General features: G+C 45.1%; 3 protein-coding genes across 4 annotated transcripts; 2 read left to right on the top strand and 1 right to left on the bottom strand.

Moving 5' to 3' along the window:
* Positions 1 to 1,031: 1,031 nt before the first annotated feature.
* On the top strand, positions 1,032 to 5,658 carry LOC136486038 (DEAD-box ATP-dependent RNA helicase 12-like). Of its 2 annotated transcripts, XR_010766646.1 has the most exons (10): positions 1,032 to 1,485; positions 2,021 to 2,081; positions 2,247 to 2,481; positions 3,351 to 3,589; positions 4,205 to 4,456; positions 4,542 to 4,722; positions 4,847 to 4,935; positions 5,019 to 5,092; positions 5,174 to 5,339; positions 5,437 to 5,658. XR_010766646.1 is itself a non-coding variant. In XM_066482811.1 (9 exons), exons 1-9 carry the CDS (start codon positions 1,178 to 1,180, stop codon positions 5,250 to 5,252), a joined length of 1,518 nt encoding a protein of 505 aa, XP_066338908.1. In that variant the 5' UTR covers positions 1,032 to 1,177; the 3' UTR covers positions 5,253 to 5,657. The 2 variants fall into 2 exon arrangements, 1 of the variants encoding a protein (XP_066338908.1); XM_066482811.1 differs by having other exon boundaries at positions 5,174 to 5,657.
* Positions 5,659 to 6,999: 1,341 nt separating this feature from the next.
* On the top strand, positions 7,000 to 10,129 carry LOC136535263 (tetraspanin-10-like). The gene is made up of 11 exons (XM_066527593.1): positions 7,000 to 7,233; positions 7,843 to 7,955; positions 8,044 to 8,098; positions 8,225 to 8,280; positions 8,543 to 8,590; positions 8,949 to 8,997; positions 9,113 to 9,196; positions 9,306 to 9,373; positions 9,468 to 9,593; positions 9,677 to 9,752; positions 9,870 to 10,129. Exons 1-11 carry the CDS (start codon positions 7,183 to 7,185, stop codon positions 9,942 to 9,944), a joined length of 801 nt encoding a protein of 266 aa, XP_066383690.1. The 5' UTR covers positions 7,000 to 7,182; the 3' UTR covers positions 9,945 to 10,129.
* Positions 10,130 to 10,440: 311 nt separating this feature from the next.
* Positions 10,441 to 16,234, bottom strand: LOC136535171 (NAD-dependent malic enzyme 59 kDa isoform, mitochondrial-like). Its single transcript, XM_066527501.1, has 19 exons — positions 15,862 to 16,234; positions 15,658 to 15,754; positions 15,399 to 15,517; positions 15,118 to 15,285; positions 14,623 to 14,751; positions 14,392 to 14,452; positions 14,101 to 14,204; positions 13,705 to 13,788; positions 13,496 to 13,602; positions 13,282 to 13,387; positions 13,046 to 13,159; positions 12,854 to 12,919; positions 12,002 to 12,074; positions 11,791 to 11,877; positions 11,382 to 11,436; positions 11,237 to 11,308; positions 10,982 to 11,044; positions 10,740 to 10,854; positions 10,441 to 10,643 (listed from the first exon to the last, which is right to left on the bottom strand). The coding sequence occupies exons 1-19, from the start codon at positions 16,024 to 16,026 to the stop codon at positions 10,572 to 10,574; spliced, it is 1,857 nt and encodes a 618-aa protein (XP_066383598.1). The 5' UTR covers positions 16,027 to 16,234; the 3' UTR covers positions 10,441 to 10,571.
* Positions 16,235 to 20,969: the final 4,735 nt, after the last annotated feature.

The following is a 20,969-nucleotide window of genomic DNA, read 5'->3' as shown; positions in this document are numbered from 1 at the left end:
ACTTTATCTTTTCATCTCCAACAAAGAAAAGTTGCGACCATTGGACAACGATTTAAATGGTTAACATCATACATATGAAGCCATTTTGGTGGCGCTCAATCGGCGGCAGCGCCCATGCATATTGCTTCATGGTCCCGTGAATTCCCCCGGTCCAAATAACATGACCGTGTACTGTATTTTACGTGCACTACATCACACTGGTCCATCGGTTCATTAGCTATCTGCCAGCCAGCCCAAACCAGCCAGCCAACAGTGTTTTTTTCTCACAACAAACCAGCACCAGCCAGCCCAAACCAGCCCAGAAACCAACCAGCGAACAGGCCGAGTATCTCCTAGACTCTTCTCGTTGAATAAGTGTGTACTAGGCATGTAACAGTCTAGATACCTTTTGCTAATTAACATTGCGAGCAACCACAACAAACAAACGCATGAAAGATCACTGGCAGTTTGGTAGTACTGTTGTCTGATTCTAGTGAGCGAGTACCCTACATCTCTTCTCAGCTCATGTTCTTTTAGGACATCAGAGCAAGCTTACCCCATATGCCGTGTAGGACTCCATTTAGCTCCAACCTGGAGCCCGCAGCCCGGGCAGGTGCCTAGGGTTGCCGAGCTCTGGGTCCTCCCCTAGATGAGTTGCTGAGAACCATTGCTCCAACAAATAGCCTGTTTGGCTGGGGCTGAAACGATCGTATACGATCGTAGATTATTACGGCTGGCTGGTTTAGTATGAGAGAAAAATATTGTTCTGGCTAGAAATTTACGATCGTTTACTGCGCAGCGAACAAGCTGAAAGTCCGGAGCATAGCCTATATATATATATATATATGCATTAAGCAGTCAGCAACTTTATTACATGCTCCTGGACGCACTAACTGTGGAACAGTGTACAAATTGTGATACCATAAACTCACGGAATTTTATAAACATACGACCAGATCCTAAATTTGCAAAACTAGTACTTATAGACTCGAAAGTCTGGGCGGAAAGCTTCAAAAGATACCCCGCTTGACGATTTCTCCACGACACCTGGCAAGTGGCAACCTTACCCATTCGAAAGCGAGCGCTCACGGATCCATCCACCTCCAAAGTCCAAAAGCGAACCCCACGCCCGCCGCAACGGCGAAACCGTCGGAACCCTAGATCTCTCTCGCCCGTGCTCCAAAACCCCAGATCCGCCATGCACCAGCCCAGAGCCCGCTACCCACCCGGCTATGGCTCCAGCGGGGGAGGCGGTGCCGGACGTGGCGGTGGAGGCGGCAATGGAGGAGGAGGAGGCAGCGGCGGCGGTGGAAGCCACAACTACTACGGCCGGAACCCGCAGCCACAGCAGCAACACCACTACCAGCAGCAGCAGCAGCACGCGCATAGGAACTCCTCGCACCAGCAGCAGTGGCTGCGGCGAGACCAGGTCCCCGCCGTTGCGGGGGCAGCGTCCGGAAACGCTGCGGCTAAAACGGCGCCTCAGCTTGACGCCGTAGACTCGAGGTACTGCTTTTGCTTATCTGCACATCTCCTCTGGTGAGAACCATATTTGTAGACTCTGCTTGGTGCTCTGGCGGTCTCTAGGGTTTGTGCTTTGTTTTTTTAGATGTTGAGGCGACGGCATGCGGGGTGTCGGAGTGATTTTGGTCGCTTCATTGGTTACATTAGTTCTACTGTTATATCATGCTGACGTGAGTTAGTGAGCTTGCTGATGCTGAGTATCCTTTGATTATCTCATGTTTCTGGAAAAAAAAAGAAATACAACCATTGCTGTAAAAATGACTATTGCCGTTGTGAATTTAATCTGCATTTGTATTTGTTTGCCTTATTACAATAGCTTGCCTTCATCTTGTGTTATTCTATGTATAAGCGTGTGATTTTGACATTTTTGTTTATCAGTTGCTGCTATTCTCTACTTACCCATTATATAAATGATTCACTTGGCACTGCATTGGATTCAGCACTGGCATGTCATGATGCTAATTAAACTTTATCTATTACTAGCATCATTAATGAGCCCTTCATTTGTTTGTTTCAGTTCTCAAGATTGGAAGGCTCAACTAAATATACCAGCTCCAGATACACGCTACAGGACAGAGGTGAATTTTCTTTCTAATACTTATTATCTTTCTGTGTTCAAGTATATATGCACAGTGCATCCTGGTTCCTTTGAATGGTTTCAGAGTAGTTATAAATGGCTCCCATTTGCTTACATCTACAAGCTATTGATATTTTGCCTCTGATATTTGTGTCGTCGTACACAGGATGTCACTGCAACAAAAGGCAATGAGTTTGAAGATTATTTCTTGAAACGTGAACTGCTTATGGGAATCTATGAAAAGGGATTTGAAAGGCCATCTCCTATTCAAGAAGAAAGCATTCCTATTGCGCTGACTGGAAGTGATATTCTTGCAAGGGCAAAAAATGGCACTGGGAAGACTGCTGCATTTTGCATTCCGGCACTTGAAAAAATTGATCCTGAAAAAAATGCTATTCAAGGTGAATTATTCTTTCATACATTCAAATTGGAATTTAGCATATGGAGTCATTTTTTTAATTGCTGCTAGCTTGCTACCATAACATGAACAACTTAACTGGCCACAAAATACAAGTTACTGTTTCACCAATTCCTCTATGTTTCCATTTGTTCTTTATCAATATTATAAGCCCACTGAATTATTGTTATTACTTATTACTGTTGGTCACATTGATGATTCTGATATGGTGAATGAACCAGTCCTTTAATCTGTCTTCCGTATGTACTCCCTCCGCCCCCCAAAAAAGTGTAGCTATGGGTTCCGTGCAGGTCAAACATTCTTAAGGTTTACTGGATTTATAGATAATATTATTAACATTTATATCTCCAAATAAGTTTATTGTGAAAATATATTCAGCAATTAATCTAATGACATTTATTATGTACTATAAATATTGAAAATTCCTTATATATGTATTGGGTCATAGTTAAAAATGTTTACTTCTCGGGAAGTGAGAATGACACTCTTTGTGGGACGGAGGGAGTATTAGGCAAATCCACATTCTTGAAATTTTGGTGTGTTGTTTTTATTGACGTGATAAATAATCACAAAAAAAAAATTGTACTGATACTAGGTATGAAATGTAGATTTTTTTGTGGAAAATCAGACCATTTGCACTTTTAGCATTCTACTATGGCTGTTTGACAGACTGAATCTGTAATAGTGCAACAACATTCTACTTTGTTGATCACTGGCGCCTTTTCAAAAATATGTGTTATGGATGATGTTTATGTAGTGCCAGTTTTACTTCCACTAGTGAATTAGTTCATAGTTGGGTTTCATATAGTCTCTCTTATTTTTGTTTTCTGGTTCTGTTGGTCTTTTCTTCAGTTGTTATACTAGTACCAACAAGGGAACTGGCTCTGCAAACTTCACAAGTCTGTAAAGAGCTCGGGAAATACCTGAACATTCAAGTTATGGTTAGCACTGGAGGAACCAGCTTGAAGGATGACATCATGCGTTTATACCAACCTGTTCATTTACTCGTTGGTACTCCTGGCAGGATACTTGATCTTACCAGGAAGGGCATTTGCGTGCTGAAAGATTGTTCAATGCTTGTCATGGATGAGGTATAATTAGAAATAATTACACTTTTTTTCTTGTGCTGTATATATTTTATCATAGCTACACTGGTGTTCTTTTCACAAAGTTTCTCTCCCCCATTTGATTTACGCTAAATCATGTCACTTTGCTATATGATGTTGTGTTCCCTCACTGAAAGAAAAGAATCTGAAATTGCTTTTGTATCTCGTTTCATCAATTTTACTGTGATGTTGACTGCCCTTCCGATTATGATCCTGATGCTAACATTGGTCTTGATAATGCACACTTGTTGATACATTGCTCAAATAACATTTCAGAACAATGTTGTTCTTGGAGTACTTATATGTCTTAATTTCTACAATTCGATGATTTGCGGTTTTGTGGGTGCATTTGTGCCTTTAAAGTGGGTTCATGGTTTGTTTTTTATAATCCATAGTGTTACAAGCTCATGTGGGGTTTGTTACAATTTGGTTGGGACTAAAAGGCTTTGTTGTTGATAGTGTTAGTAACTTTTCGAGGTCTATTATTGTTGCTTCTGCAACGATCTGATGCAAATATAGCATCCATTTCGTATGTTAATATGTTTATTATCTGTCGAAAGTTACAAGTTGAACAAACACATTATTTGGGATATCATGCAGGCAGACAAGCTATTAGCTCCAGAGTTTCAGCCTTCTGTGGGGGCACTTATTCATTTCCTTCCACCTAGTCGGCAACTGTTGATGTTTTCAGCAACCTTTCCTGTATCTGTCAAGGAATTCAAAGAGAAATATCTGCCTAGACCTTATGTGATTAATCTAATGGATGAACTGACCCTGAAAGGAATAACACAATATTATGCTTTTGTTGAAGAAAGGCAGAAAGTTCATTGCCTGAATACACTTTTCTCAAAGGTACAGCAAACACTAACTCTATTTTCTGTTTCATCCACAGTTGAGTATAAACTGACACATTTCTTTTTGTGTGTGTTTTTGCTAGCTTCAAATTAATCAATCCATTATATTCTGCAACTCTGTTAATAGAGTTGAGCTACTGGCTAAGAAAATAACTGAACTCGGTTATTCATGCTTCTATATCCATGCTAAGATGTTGCAAGACCACAGGAACCGAGCGTTTCATGATTTTCGTAATGGTGCTTGCAGAAACCTTGTGTGCACAGGTCTGTACTGATGTTTTCCTATCTTATTAGTCTTTCTCGAATTTAGTAATTACTTTTCAGCATAGTTTCAATTGTCATTTATGAAGGTTTCCTTATAAGAGTGTCATGGCTCTCTTTGTTGCAGATCTGTTTACCAGAGGAATTGATATCCAGGCTGTTAATGTTGTCATTAATTTTGACTTCCCTAAGACATCTGAGACATATTTACACAGGGTACTTTTTTATCTTTTATTCTGTAGAAGCTGTTTGTTTTATAACCTTTAGAATTTAAAATTTATGTGTGGTCATGTTCCTAGGTTGGCCGTTCTGGGAGATATGGACACCTTGGTTTGGCAGTGAACTTGATCACTTATGAGGACCGTTTCAACTTGTAAGCCTGCATTAATAAAGTGGTCTGTTTCTCTAGTCTTGCATCAAGATTCCTGATCCTTTTTCCCCCTTTGTTTTGCAGGTATAGGATTGAGCAAGAACTTGGAACAGAAATCAAGACAATACCCCCACAGATTGACCTGGCCGTATACTGCCAATGATGAACGTGACAGTTTCAGGAGCATGAAACACTTTTTTTTTTTGAGAAACTTATCAGGCAAATACATCTGTACATAGCAACCCATCAAGTGAGTTCTCCAACTAAGGCGCCACTATTTCCGAAGCTACCTAAATGGCTACATTCCTATATCGTCACAGATACCAAATTCGCTCCCATTCTTGTAGGGTTTTGTTTTGGCGCCTTGATGACGTTTGTAAGTTTACTTGGATTAGTAGAGGAAGTGTTTCCTGTAGGCATTGATACTAACCCGTTTAGCTGAGGACATGCACACTGGGCTGCTTGGAGGCCCAGAACTATGATGAGACGAGACATTATCTTACCTCACTTGACATTTTCATTCTACTTGTTTGCCAGTCTCAGTTCAAATTGAGTTGCTTGTTATCATTTGATTCATCTTCCGTTTTCGTCTTCTTTCCAAATGTTATGATGCATATGGATGTCTTTCTTTAGCCGTATTCTTTGTTGATTTTGATTTTTGCATGGTGTATGTATACAGTTTGGCTTGAAATTATTTCTGTATCAACTTCTTTGCGAGAATACCCGTCTTTTAGTAGTAGAATCCATACCCTTTAGCGGCACGTATACTAGAACTTTGCGGTTAGAAGTATCGCAAGACGATGCCGCGGCCTGCTGGCGTGGCGTCCGGCTGATCCCCCATCAGTCAGTCGCGTAGCTTCTGCAGTTCAGTCGTCCGACGTTGGGGTGTTAGAGCAACTCCAATCAGCCCTTAAATTTTGCTTCCCTGTTCTCTCGAATGAGAGCCCTTTATCCATGTTTCAGCTCAGGAGTATGGTGGAGGATGAGCCATATCAGGAATTTAGCTCAGGTAGGCAGGAGGATGAGCCCTGAGTCCTCCATCCATCGGGAATAGAGAGCTTTTTCATGTGTTTGAACTTTTTCAAGCCCTGAGTACTCAAGGTCTCAAATAGAGTGTTGGGTGGAGTTGCTCTTACTTCCCATGGAGGGAACCATACGTAGGAGTAGCTCGGACGCTCGGTGTAGTGGCATGCCCGTGCGCCCGCGGTGGAGCCACATAGGCCGTAGCTGTGCTGGCGACAGATGGAAGATGTTTAGCAGTACCCCGGTACGGCCCGGTACGCAAGCACCACGCGGACCATGCGAGCGTGCCGGTCTGCCGGAGCTGCTGCTACTGCTAGGGCAGCCGATGGAAGGAGCATTTTATCCACGAACCAGCGGTCCTGATACCGAGAACTCTACTGCCAGGAACGGTTTTAAACCTCCGCTCCACTGGGTGGTGTGGCTCTCGCAGCTCCTCTCTAGCAAACGGCAACAAACAAAACCGTTGGCCGATTCGTGAACCGACCTCCGACCACGCTCGTGAACGGTGGTGGTTCAAAGCACGCGGGCCGGGCGCAGCGCACGGAGAAAGGCACGACGCGACCGCGCCTACCACGTTCAAACCGACGCCTTTTTGTCCCTTTTCTCTCGGCCCCCACCCCGGCCCGCCGGCCGGACCATCCACCACCACGCGCTCACCGCTGCCAGCTTCTGCAGCTCGCACCGGCACCCCTCCCGTGTCCCAGCACAGCAGGTGCAGCCGACGCCACCCCGGGCGGTCGCCCTCCCTCCCCCCACCGACACCGCGGGCCCGCACGCGGGGCCCCGCATGTCAGCGTCTTCACTCGGTGTCCACCGCGACGGCGCGAGCAGGTGGCCTGTGCCTGGCTTAGCTTAAGCTGCGACCGTTGCCTTTAAGCTCGCACGCGAACCGACCCACACTCTGCGCGAGCCACTGCCACTGCCACTGCCGCCGCCGCCTTCGGTCTTCGTCTCCACCGGTGCCCTCGTCGTCTCCCCGGCCACCCTCTCAGCGGCCGCTGCCTCGCCAGATCCCGTCCCGAGAATCCCGTGGCCATCCGGTTGCTTGGGGACGCAGCGACGGAGGGAGGATGGGCAGCGCCAGCGCGTTCGTCATCAGGTGGATCAACTTCTTCACCATGGTCAGTCAGTCGCCTCGGCCCAGCTCCATCCTTCCTTTCTCCAATCAGAGGAGGCGTTTTTCCTTCCGCTCGGCCTTGCTTCAGGCTGATTCTCGATTCCTGGTGTACCGCATTTGCTCGCCAATTTTTTTAGCTGGTCCGTTTTGTTCACAGAAAACAAAATTTAGCTGTCTGGTTACTTCTTCATGCTCGGAGTGAACTGGCAAGCGTTCAGAATTCATTCCTTGTTCAGCAGCAGTTTCAGGTTTCATTATCTCTATCGCGAATTGGGGTTTTTAGCTTCATTTACCACCGCTCGGCGGCTGATTGCGGAAGTACACTTTCCCCACCATTTTACTTTACCCTCTCTCTGTTTTTTTCCCCGGAACTTGCACTTTGTCTGAAATTTTTGGGTTGTTCATGTCGTCGTTCTCTATCTGATACTACGTTATATCTTGCATCGCCTCCCAATTCCTCGCGCATTGATGTGGTAATGGTCTTGGCAATTGTTTAACTTCATAGCTCCTAGTTCAAATTAGCATGTGAACATAGGCAAAGAGAGATTGCTTACTAATTTCGTGACAAATAACTTCTCGGTGTAACTTTCTTGCACTGCTGTTCCTCGGACAGATACTGGCACTACTGGTGGTGGGTGTCGGGTTCTGGATGAGCACCCACAACGACGAGTGCAGGCGGTCCTTGACCGTCCCTGTCATTGCTCTCGGTGGAGTCATCTTTCTCATGTGCGCATCTAATCACATCCGCGTCACCAAGCCGTGGTGAATTATGATGCTCTCCATTTAACCGGCTCACTGACAATTTACACTGCAGATCGCTCGTCGGATTCCTTGGTGCTTGGAAGAACGTTTCCTGCTTGCTCTGGACAGTATCCTTCCTTCCCCGTGAACCGGATTAGTAAGTCACAGTCACATGAGTGGCTACTAATAGTTTTGGTTCCTTATTTTTGGGGTACTTTTGGAGCTATCTGTTACCTTGACATGTGGGCGCCTAGTACCTAATCATGCTGTTCGTGGTCTTGGTGGCAATCATGGTGTTCACGGTGCTTGCGTAAGTCCCTCTACTTAATTTGTGTTGCGATGGCATTGACACGGCCTTTATAGCTGATGACTTGGTGGCAATGATGGTGTACTTTTTGTTTGAAAATTTGTTGTCGAGCGCATTCATTATGTGATGGTATTATGTTGTACTCCACCATTTGGACTTTGGAGTTACTCCGAACCAAAGTCCTAATTCTCAATTGACTGTTTGACTTTTTTTAGCAGTTTGTTTGTAGCTATGAGGAACTCATTCTTGGTTTGTACTGCTGCAGGTTTATCATAACAAACTCTGGAAGTGGTCATATTGTTCCTGGGGCTAGGTATGTGACTATTCGTATTTCATAGAAAGATCATGTCCCTGCGAGTTCCAGCTTTAGAGTGTGGAAACTTACAGATAGTAACCTAAACCCTGCTACTTCATAGAAGAAACAAAGAGAATTTTGAGACTTTTCCATAACTTCGAAGTTTTAAAATGCCATCGAAGCGCTAATAGAATAGTCCATGGATTAGGACAGTATGGTAGGAGAGAGTTTTCCTCTTGTTTCTTGTCTGAAGGTGTCCTGGCCTGCGGCAGCAGCTTTAGACCTTGATTGTAAACATGATCTGTTAGCTTAATTTAAGCTCCCCCTTTCAAAAAGAAAAAGAAATATACTCAAGCATTTCTTTTGTTCTATGTAGGTATAAAGAGTATCGTCTTCAGGATTACAGCTCCTGGTTTGTCAAACAGGCATGCTACGTTTCTTTGTTGGAAAACTTATGTTTCCCGCCATGCAATACAACAGATTTGAATATTCCACTGCGCTACCATAACTCTCTTCATTTATTTTTGTTCAAATATACAGCTCGATGACACAGAGAAATGGGCTCGCCTGAAAAGCTGCCTAGTGAAGACAGATGACTGCAACAACTTGTCGAAAAGATACAAGGTGACTACCTGTTCTTCACATCTTTCACTTGATTTACTCTGTTGGAGTTGCTCCCTTTGCAGCCGTTCCTTTGGTTGAGATCTTATTTATAGTCCCCAACTTTATGCAGACTGCAAGAGAATACAAGCTTGCAGACCTTACTCCCATGGAGTCGGGTTGCTGCCGCCCACCAGCAGAGTACGCACCTGAATGTCCACCTCAACCATTCCCTGTGGTCACCGTAATCTCAGACATTGTCATCATCAGTTCATCACATCGCTCTGATTTTCAGGTGCGGGTACCCAGCTCTAAATGCATCCTATTTCGATCTGAGCTATCATCCGGTGAGCACAAACGTCGACTGCAAACTGTACAAGAACGCCCGTTCTGTCAGGTGCTACGACTGCAATTCTTGCAAGTAAGCCACTCAGACATCTCACCCCCTAACTCCGAAGCATCAAAACCACTTCGGGATGCTAATGCGGCGATACTGTCTTCTAGAGCTGGGGTCGCGCAGTACATGAAGACAGAGTGGCGAGTGGTGGCTATCTTCAACGTGATATTGTTCATCATCCTGGTAAGTCCCAGGCGTCGAATTGGACACAAACGCTTAATCTACTACCTGTTTTTTTCTCCGTTGTCGTACTGATCTGCTCACTGTTTTTTCTCTATATGTGCATTATATTGTGGTTAGTCGTTCGTGTACTTCGTTGGCTGCTGTGCGCGGAGAAACACTGGAGGAAGCGATGCGAAAGGTCGTGGCAGGTGACAGAAACACTTCGAGGTGAAGCGCTTGGCCATCCGATGTGGAGTTAGCTTAGTATCCCCCTGTAAAATTGTTCCATCAAATTCCTATTCCTTTGATGAAGTACCTGGACCTATCGCTGCCTAGTAATACTGTGTTGCAAATGGGCTGTGAACACGTTTCTTGGTGGTAAAAATCGCTTCTGATCTCATGCCTATTTTCTGGACAGAGTGAAACTCCGGTGCAAGCGATAGAATCTTAGCGCCTATGACCGAAAGGTCCCAGGTTCGAGACGAGGGTAAAGCTTGCCGCTGACATCCTTCTTCAGACCTACGCCTTTTTAGTGCAACTCCGGTGTCTGACACTTATTACAATAATCATGAAAAGTACGGTTCCTGTGGCAGTATGAAGCAAGCTCAACGGACCTCAAAATTGAGCGTTCCCTGGTGACGAAATCATGTCTAAGGAAATGAATGTGGCCATACAATAGCCATATGCGTGGGCATCAATCTCCGCCGAATTGCTTTCTAAATGAGCTAATTTATAAATGGTTAACAAAAAATAGTCAAAATAAATGTCTTAAGTCTGATATATTCCTTCAATGGAACATCGGGAACATCTGCTTCTGTGCAGGTCGTGAGATTTTTGGGTTTATTTGTCGCTCACAAGGGGGCTGTAAATAGGGTACCACATTTTCCGAGCGACGTAGTCCACTGCTTCCGACTGCAACACACGAGGAACATATTTTAGACACTGCAGTAGGTTTTATAAGTTTTAGCAAAAGGAATATGACATTTTTTTTCCTATGTAGCGCTGTACCTCTGACATGCTCCCAAGCTCCCTAGGACCCACATCGCAACACCCCTCAGCCAGGTCTTCAGCAACAGCAGCACGGACGACTGCAGCGCCGACATGTGCGGTGATGTGCCTAATACTGCAGGGTTTGGCGGGTGTTATTGGACCATCAGTTCAAATGAAAATGGAAGATAGCGCTTGCATGTGGTGTGGTAAGTGGTAACAGCATTCGGTGGATGTTGAATCCAGCGCAAAGCAGAGCTCACCTGGAGACTGAAGGAAAGAGGATTCCTTTCCGAATTTCATCATCTGTGATGTATGATGCCAGGCTGCATTGCAAAATAAATAGATGCTTATCTAATTTTTGTGATCCTCTCCGGAAGAACAGCAAACAGAATGACTCAAGTGGAGACAACTTTAGTGTAGTTGATATCTTATGCCAATAGAAATTCAGCAAAGCAAGATACAGGGGCACCTAATCAGGTGGGCCAACCATATAATTTTATCAAGCAAAGGCTTACCACTCAGCTGCTGCTTGAAGCATGCCGTCTGAAATATGCCTGGCACCTGAAAGAAGGGCACCTAAACCAATCCTGATTTTTTGAAAAAACTTCTATCAGTAAAACACAAAAGCCAAATACTAGGAAAGGTGAAAGGTTGTCATACCCAGGAAATAGATACATGTTGTTTGCTTGATTAGCATAACCGGTTTTACCATTTCCTAAGAAATCAAGACCCCAGCATTAGAGCAAGTATAATAGCAGGCTGTAAGCCGACTAAATGCTGAGGTGGAGGAGAGAGTGGAGGAGAGAGAGGAGAAGCGGGCTGTAAGCTTACAGTCGGCTTGGGCACAAGAACCAAAAAAGTCTGTGAGAGAGACAAGTGGGCCATGTATTAACTGTAAAGAGCCAACTACTATATGAGTGGGCTGAGAGAAGGCTGCAAGGAACCTTGCAGCCAGCAAACCGGCTCTTGCAGCCAGCAAACCGGCTGTATTATTAGCCTTGCTCTTAGCCATCATCTACTAGAAAGTATTGCTAGCAAACAATGTAAAAGATAGCAAGGAAGGAATTACCTAAAGAAACATCACTAAAAGGGCTTCCACTAGCAAATATCGCATTCTCACCAACATGTTTGAATACATCATCAGGAGTGCATTCAGCTGTAATGTAATAAAAAGAGAAGATCAAATTAGTGTTTCATCTTTGGGTTCCCCTCTCTCTCAAAAAAAATAGCATTTCACCATAGGGTGTCCTCAAACTATATGTAGGTGTCTGTGCACAAACCTTTAGTAGTAGGGTTGGACATTGCAAAAACTGCAGGGCAAGGGGAATCGGATTCTTTCATAGCTTTGAGAACCTGGAGATGTATGGATTACCACTCAATTGTAAAAGCATGACCACTTGGAGTATGATTTGACATTTCCAATACGGTCTTATTTACAAAGACAAGGAATGCAGCTTTGATGCTCAACATTCATCAGTATGTACAATTAAGCAATTTAATTAGGACTCTGCTGCATGAGGAAATTTGATAGGGAAAAAAAAATTCCAGTACTTCTCTTAAGTGGTGATGGTGCCCAACAGGCCAACAAGCAACATTACTAAACAAGGCTAGACTAGATTAGGCAAGTACACAACTAGCAACGGCCAACCCATTATTTCTGTTCTGCAGCTCTGGACTGTCAACCAAAGTCCTTGATTGGCCACAATGATTGATAGTGTCCTCACTACTGAGGCCTGAGAAATCTGTCTATATGAGAAAGGTAATACTGACTGTCGTCATCCATGAGATCATTCATGAATCATGTACATGTTCAATCATTCTTATCTATAAGATTAACCAGATCATTTTTAGGATCATATGTTCACCCATAAGGCAGTACTTGATCCAGTCATCCACTGGCATCATAAGAATGCATTCATATGTACCAAAGTTTTTTGGTGGTGGGAATATTTTCGAAATTCAGAAAAAAAGAAACTATGATCCCAGTCCTCGACGAAACTTAAATGGATAAATTAGTGCTAACAAGGAGCACCAACTGAGAACTACTAAATCAGGACTGGTAAGATAGGAGAAAAAGCATTCAAACTTATTGCAAATCCTGAAATAAGTAATTCTTGGATTCTTATGTTTACCTCCTCGTTAAATATGCCCCCAACTCCAGATAGTCCTAAAAGCACATGAGGCTTAACTTTCTTGACCTGACGATTAGTATCAAACTGAATTAGCCCAAACACAGAAGCATTGAAAGTACTATAGTACTATATAATAGTACTGTCTAAGCTGCAACAGCTGAAAATGTGATTGTAGAAATCATATTATCATACCACTTCAACAAGACTAGCCCCCTCAGGGAGATCTGGGACCTCATCAGGACCAAAACCTCTGGCAAAACGTGCCACTGCAGAATCCAGATCCTTCCTAGCTTTCGTAATAAGGCCCTACAAGTACGGCACAACAAGAGCACATAATTTATCAGCCTTTGCCATTTAGTTTGAACGCGTATAAAGGACATTTGTTTAGTGTAAAAAGCAGGAAAAAATATATTTGAAAGTTGACTTACATCTTTGTCCAGAACCCAGAATTGATTATGCCCTTCCCCGGTTCTGTGGATCCCAGGCATCCTTAACATTGCCTGTTTAGCCATGCTAAGCACACCTATCCCAGCACTGGATTCTAAAGAGGAATTAGAATGTACGAACCACATTTTTGACAATGAACATGCCATATAAAAAAGACTGAGGAAATTCTACAAAAATGTCAAACATATCAGATACCTTCCAGCTCCCACAACAACTATCTTTTGATTCGTAAAATCCTGGAGAGGACGGCCCTGTGCTCTAACAGCACCAAGTAGGCCAGCTAGAGCAACTCCAGCTGTCCCCTATTTTAAATAGGATAAGCCCATCAAACAATAATATATAAAACTGGACGAAAAGAACTTTGCAGAATAAATTACATAATAATAGTTTGAGAATCAAAATACCTGTACATCATCATTGAACATGCAAAATCGGTTCCGATACCTCTGAAGAGTCTCAAAGGCCCATTTCATTTGGAAGTCTTCGAACTGTGATTTTATCACTTCAGAAAGGGAGCAGTATTTTGAGCGAAAATAGTAGGGGAAGCCCCTAGTGTGGTAAATATTTATTTATACAAGAAAAGCAAAGAAGCAAATAGGTCTCTCTTGAGATAATAAAAGAAGAGTTAAAGGGAAGGCCAAGAAGACCCAGTTCTCTCCAGGAGAGATGAAAGCGGGAAAAAGCAGACAGGAAGAACAACTAACAAGTGATCGGAGCCAAGAGGAAAAGAACAATTCTAACTCAGTGAAACGGAGCAATCTTCAACAAGCACGTAGAGGATGGCCTTAAAGCACACATACCTGAACAACTGCTTTAGGCCAACGTGCATGGACAGCCTCCATGAATTCATCTACAACAGCTAAGTACTCTTCTCCTTCCAGCCGAGGTTGCCTCAGTCCTAAATCTAAGTAAAATTAACTGGATAAGGTATGCAGCCATGGATTTATTTACAAGCAAATACCTCTTATTTTTTTCCTAAACAAACAGCATTCAGACTTTTCATTTAATCAAAGAAATGGTTATAAAAACGTTTTAAAAATAATGTCACAACAAAAACATTTCAGGAATTAGGTTTAATGTATCTCACGCACATAGCTTGTCCTCCAGAAGCTTTTGATTATTTGTTCCCACATCAAGCATTATTGGAAGAACCTGCAAGTATAAACGTATTCTCAGAGATCAGGAAAATATGAAAAAGGTATGCCATAAAGGGCAGGCTATTGAATATAACTGGTGCCTAGTTCGCCGTGTTCTATAAAGTAAACATAAGTAATTTATATGTAACTGATGTCATGCCAGACAGGTATCAAGATGTTCTATACCTTTTGTGGGTTAATACCAGCAGCTGCAACATAAACATCCAGTTTACCAATAGGTATGCCTATGCCCTGAACACCAAGGTCACCTAAGCCTAGAATGCGACTCCCATCAGTCACAACTATCATGTCAACCTGAAAAAAGTGTTCAACCACTTACATGAAGGCACAGCCAGAATTGGAAGAACTCATGCTGCATTTTGACATGTCATTTCCATGGTCTCTAAACATAAACACATTAAGCATAACAAAGTTTAACATGAAAATTAATAGTATGTTTAAATGCAAATTACTGTGTGATTGCCATTATGCATTCGCTGATGACATATTGAAATATATTAGCATGCAGTACAGCTCTAGGAAACCACTAGCATCAATCAAATGTTATGATTCGGTTTCAGATATTATTAGTTGAATCGATACTCAAATAATGTCAACCTTAATCTCTTTACTAGAGGCACTACTTTATGAGGTGCATTCAGACAGCAGTTTCAGATATACCTTCTCTGCTGGCCAGTTGTAAATCATCGACATCATCTCCCCCTTATCCTTTGCACTGAAATACATCCCACGGGGTCGTCTGAACAGACCACTGTAATTTTCACAGACCAAGCCGACAGTGGGGGTGTATATTATCGGTGCAAAATCCTTGATATTGTCAATTAGCACCTGGCAAAAAGAGCATATATTACCATATAAGCACTCAAAATACAGGTCAATCGCCAATTAGCCATTGTATCATTTTTTTTTCCAAACACGATACTGCAACACTAAGGGCTCACCCTGTAGTACAACGTCTCGTTCCGGTCGTGCAGCCTATTGAGGATCCTCCATTTGGCCAGCGCGACGATGGAGTCTGGCTCGCCCCGCGTGTTGTGCTCCAGCGACCGGAAAGAGTTTACTGCAACGAAGCAAGCACGCGCATATAAGCCATAACGCGTCGCATGAGCAACAACAGATTCCGTGATCCCGCAACCCATTCGGCGCGCCGCAAACGCGACGAATAAGGAAACACAGACGCAAAAGGGAAGGGCGACTCACTGAATCGCTCGTACTGCTGCTCGGAGGACATGACCCGCGGCGGGAGCAGGCCGCGGAGGCCGAGGCGGTCGCGCTCCGTCATGGGGAACGCCGTGTCCTGCGCCCAAATGGAATGGAAGCCCCGGTAAGCTGAAACCGCATCGAGTCCGCGCGCAACCGCGAGATCGGGTGTTGGGGGGACTCCGCGTGTGGCTGGCTACCTACCTTGTTGTACCACGGATCGTGGAGGATGTCGCTGCCGCGCTTGTGCACGATGCAGGGCCCCGGCACGGCGGCGCCGGCGGGCGCCAGGGGAGCGGACGACGACAGGAGGCGCCGGACCTGCGCCGACCGCCGCGCCGCCAAACGCCACATCGCGGGCGAGATCATCTGACACGACGCTCGGTCAGTTGGTCCAAATCCAATGCTCGGCACTGCAGGTCTGCAGCCGCGTCCGACACGGTGCGGTGCGGTGCGATGGTGGTGGCCGAGGCCCCTAGCTCCTGGGAGATTTGAAGGGGAGGCGTCGCCGCGCGGTGCGGGCACCCGCGGTGAGAGCAGGAGGAGAGGAGGCCCCGGTCGGAGCGGGAGGGTATGGGTGGGGGTGGGTGGTGGAGGCCTGGAGCCTGGACCCAGGAGGGCGGACTGCGGAGGGGGTGATGCTTAAACATGGCGACGGCCCCGATACCCGACGGGTAGAGGATGTGATGTGACCGTATCTTTGTACGTGGGCTAAATGGGCAAAAATTCAATGGGTACGGGAACATTTCATGTTTATCCGTCCCCGTTACTCATTTGGGAACTCGACTATTTGAGTTGTCATGCGAATATTAGGCCCAAAAAAGCTCAACATAGGTATTTTGGCCCAAATCTGAACAATCATATATATATAGTCTGTGTGTTATAGGAATCTTAGTTCAATTTTTCCTCATCATCTCCGCCAATATCACAAGCATGCCTGCCTCACGAGCGCTCGTACCCCTCGCTTCCTCAGTTCGGTCTCTTTGCCACCTTTGCTCGTCCTGCTCGCAACCTCGCTCATTCTTCTCGGCATCTCCGAGACTCCGACACTTATACCCGGGTGAAGAAGAAACGTCTCCGATTGCAAAGCTGCGACCCCAAGTGTCCTTGTTTATCGGGTATGCAGTACCCGTCGGGTATCTGTTACCCGACCGACAGACCCGTCCCATGGGGGAGGGCAGGCAGTGCGACGCCCGGGGGCCCATGGCACTAGGGGCCCATGAGTATACGTATATGTAGTACATGCATTTGACTCCATACGGTCACGTCCAGTTCAGTCTGTGGCTCTGCGCGGCAACCCTTTTCTATTCGCGACTCCGCGTCAAAGCATGCGTGTTGTTGTGCCGCGGCGGCTGTTCCGGCGTTCTCAAATCCTGAAATCCCGATTTCCGTAATCTGGAATCCCGTGATCCCAGCAGGCGCCCACTAACCCAACTGCGCTGCAGTCCCTTCATCCCTGTCCCCGACTCTCTACGGTAAGTGATTATGGTTTCAGTTCATCAGTATTTATTATTTATTCAATCTGAAAACTTCAGTTTCTTTTTTACCTTGCAATCCAATACATACAGGCATCAAGCGATAGTGCAGCGAATTGTTGATCTATTAGTTTAATTATTTAATTCATCAAGGAACTTATGGACATGCCACAGGCAGCAGGTTGCCCATAATTTGTTTTAAATTTTAAGTCATTTCATGTTACTGTGATTTCACCGTTCTTTAAACTTCTTGTCGTTTTTTAACGAACTATATTTTGCGAGTTAACTCTTATTACCAGTAGTACTATATAGTTCAATCTCGTGATATTAAAATATTATATTACCAGGACTTCATTGTCTTGCTTGCCCAAGGGCCCTAGAAATTGTTGGGACGGCCCTGCCGACCGATGCCCGACGGTTACGGGGATGGGCAAGAATCTATACCTGAGACAGTTAACAGGGACGGGAACGGGATGAATTCTCTATAGCAGGGAAGAGAACGTTCCAGCGATACCCGACGGGTACATCCCCGTTGCCATCCTTAACTGATACTGGTGGTTGAATCGTGATGCGAAATGCGAACGCGATGCGGCGCGCAAACGAGCGCATGACCATGGTAGGCGCATATCGTGGCTCATGGAGTCCTGGAACGCGCGGGGAGGAGACGGGGAGGAGAGGGGGCCGGGTCGCCAGGGTCAGAAGGGGGTGAGAGGTGGCGGTGGAGGAGTGGACGCGGGCCGGGATGCGGCTCTACTAGTGAAGGCGTTGTGGGCGACGAGTTCCACACCGCGACTATGGGTCTACAGCCTCTTCCCTCGTTGGTATTTGGCTTATAAGCCATAACTTATCAGCTAACGAATAGTATTTTTCTCTCACACCAAATCAGCCAACATTACTTTCAGCCATGGCTTATAAGTCAAAACAGCCCAAATAAATAGACTGCTAGTTGCGAGGGTGGCTGAGGCCGGCTTGGCCCACCCATCTGGCCAGGGCAGTCCAGGTCTGCCGCAAGTGATGTAACCGTTTTTGTTTGGCATCTAATGTTAAACGCATCAAGCCCACTTGAGATTGTATTTCTTTATACACATACAGCCGGGCTGAGCAGCCAACTAACTCCAACTACAAAATCGAGATAGTGTTTGGTTGTTGGCTGCCTCAGCCAGGCCTATAATCAGGATGCACAAATGTAGTTATAGCAATGGAATGAGCAAGAGTTGGAGATCCATTACAACAGTTTTGATCAAGTAAGCCATACAATTAGTGTTGTTAACACACTAGACCTCAGACAAGTTAACACTTGATCAATCCATAACATAGCTGGCTACACGGTACAATTAAAGAGGTAAGCAAGGAAGAACATGTCCATTTACAGCATAGTCAGCCACCAAAGACAAGTCTATGAAGCCCAGTACAGGTAGAAGATCACATAAATGGATTACACAAACAAAAAGCTCATGTAAACAACTAATGCACCCATCCATTTTGTCATCATCAGCCTAATTCCCACCATTACAAAAGTACCAAAGAAGCAAGGCAGAATAACAACATCAACAGCCTAATTAGTAAGCAGCGGACCTTGAACAACACATAGAAGATAGGAAACAGAAATGGATGACAGAAATTAGTAAGACATAGCAGCAGCTCATCCATCATGCACCCATCATAGGCCTAAGTGGGGTAGTCGTTGCAACCAGTACTGCTCCCTTCATCCATATACCAGACACAAAGATAACAAGTGAGGTGATTAACACCTTCTTCCACCAACCAGTCTTACCATTACCATTACCATCACAATATCCATATACCTTTGTTTAAGGACTTGACCTAGTTCGGCCTCTAATCTAGCTAAATAGAGACCCCCAAGAACGAACCCTGTCCTCGGGTTCGTCTTATCTAAGCTGATGTGATTGAATTTGATTGCAACATGGCCAGAGTGTCAAACTGAGCCGATGCGCCGATGCGCTTGCTGAATTTGATTGCTTAGGGGTGAAGACCAAGATGCTTCGCCCACGACCAAACAATTGTCCAACTTGGTTGAATTGACTTTTGCTTAATTCAAAGTTAATTACTGATTTACTGTGCGTCAACGATGATGACTCAAATGCCCGCCACTTTCTCTTGTGACTTGTGAGGCACATAAACCCCTGGGTCTATCTAACGCCGACCATGGTCCGTGAAACTCGGCGGTCCGTATAACCTGTACTGTTCAGTGGATGGAAGGCGGTGTTCGTGGCATCTAGGCATCGGTGCTCGGCTAGTACAAATCGCGAAGCAGATTTATCGCCGTAGCAAGGAGTATATCATCTTTCGTCACGTACGCTGACGGCCACGTTTCGTCGATGCAGAATTTCTAGACACGTGCTTGCCAGTGCCACCACAGGAATGGGCGCCGCGGAGAATCGGAGCTGGATGGCCGGGCGGGAAGGTGCTTGCCGCCGTCCGGTGGCGACCGCTGAAGTGCACTCGCTCGTGCACGGTGCAGTGCACCAGATAACCGAGAACCAGCTGACAGGAACCAGATGCCTCTGTGCTCTGGGCTCTGGCTAGTACACTTTTGGTGAGGCACGCCTAGCAGGGACCGTTCGTGCAACGATTCGATCCAGAATCCGACCAAATCTGTGCTAGTGGTGTGCTTTCCTCGCGCCATGCTACTTTCTCTGGAATCTCTCTGCCCAGCTTTTGGTTCCTCGGTTCGATCCTGAAAGCGGAAAGGAGAAGATGCCGGCCGATCTCGACAACTCGACGGAACGACGGAATCAGTGTTGGCTCCCCTTGGCCTGGGCCGCCTAGCTGCTGGAGTTTTGTGGGCTGCTCTGGTCTTTATCTCGTATATACACCCACGGGCCACGGCCCGATGCTCACGACTAGGTCCGTGCATGATTGCTGGGCCCAGCAAATAAGTTTCGGTCGTACACACTATACAGTAGAAGGCCTGTGGTTTCATTTTTTTTGTATCAAAACGGCAACGCGGGCGACAAAAATGTGCAACTCTTTACCCCTCAGATAACAGCGTGTCAGTTTCAAAAATAAAATAAAAAGGATAACAGCGTGTCCTCGTATTCCTCTCACAAAAAAAAAAAAACAGCGTGAGCTCACATCCCCGCAAGAAGAAAAAGAAAAACAGCGTGAGGTGAGGACACATGACCTCTATAGCGGAACAGTTTTTTTTTTTTTTTTTTTTTTTCTGCACAAGCAGTTCCACTGATGGAACAAAAACCGTTTTGCAAAAAAATATTTAGTAAAATAGTTTTTTATAGTAAACTTGAGAGAGGGAGCTAAGTGAAACTAGTATTTTGTAGCTCCATCAAGCTTCCATCCGAGCAGGTTTTAAAGAGCACTAACTATCAGAGTTCCTGTTCCATTTTAATCCATTCGGTAAAAAACAGCTTTCAGAAGCTGTTGGGAAAGGTGTGACGATCGGAATCTAAAGTCTTACAAACGCACTCTCTCTACAAATATAAGGGCCATTTTTGTAGAGCTTCATTTATGTATTCTCCGAATGAGTGATTCCGGTGGGGAGCAATGTGGGGGAGCAGGTGAGAATTGAAGTGATTTCTGTGGCAAATGAATGGGGAGCGGCGGGAAGCAGTGGAGAGCGTATTTTTTTTTTAGCTCCGAGCTCGTAGTGTAAATAGAGAAGTAATTCTCGTTAACTCACCACCAAAATCTAGTTTCATTCTAGTGTTTGGCAGGGCTCTGCGGAAGTTGAGGGTGAAGCTGGGGCTGGGAGTGGTCCCAAAGAGGCCCTAAGGATTAAGGATACGCAGAGAACTTGTTCTAAAAGGAGTACTGATTTAGTTTTTTCTTAAAGAAGAAGTACGAATTTGGCTTAAAAAG

The sequence above is a fragment of the Miscanthus floridulus genome, chromosome 1, assembly GCF_019320115.1.
Source record: "Miscanthus floridulus cultivar M001 chromosome 1, ASM1932011v1, whole genome shotgun sequence".
Classification (NCBI taxonomy): Eukaryota; Viridiplantae; Streptophyta; class Magnoliopsida; order Poales; family Poaceae; genus Miscanthus; species Miscanthus floridulus.
Note: the sequence above shows the minus strand (reverse complement) of the source record. Positions and strands in the feature narration are given on the sequence as shown.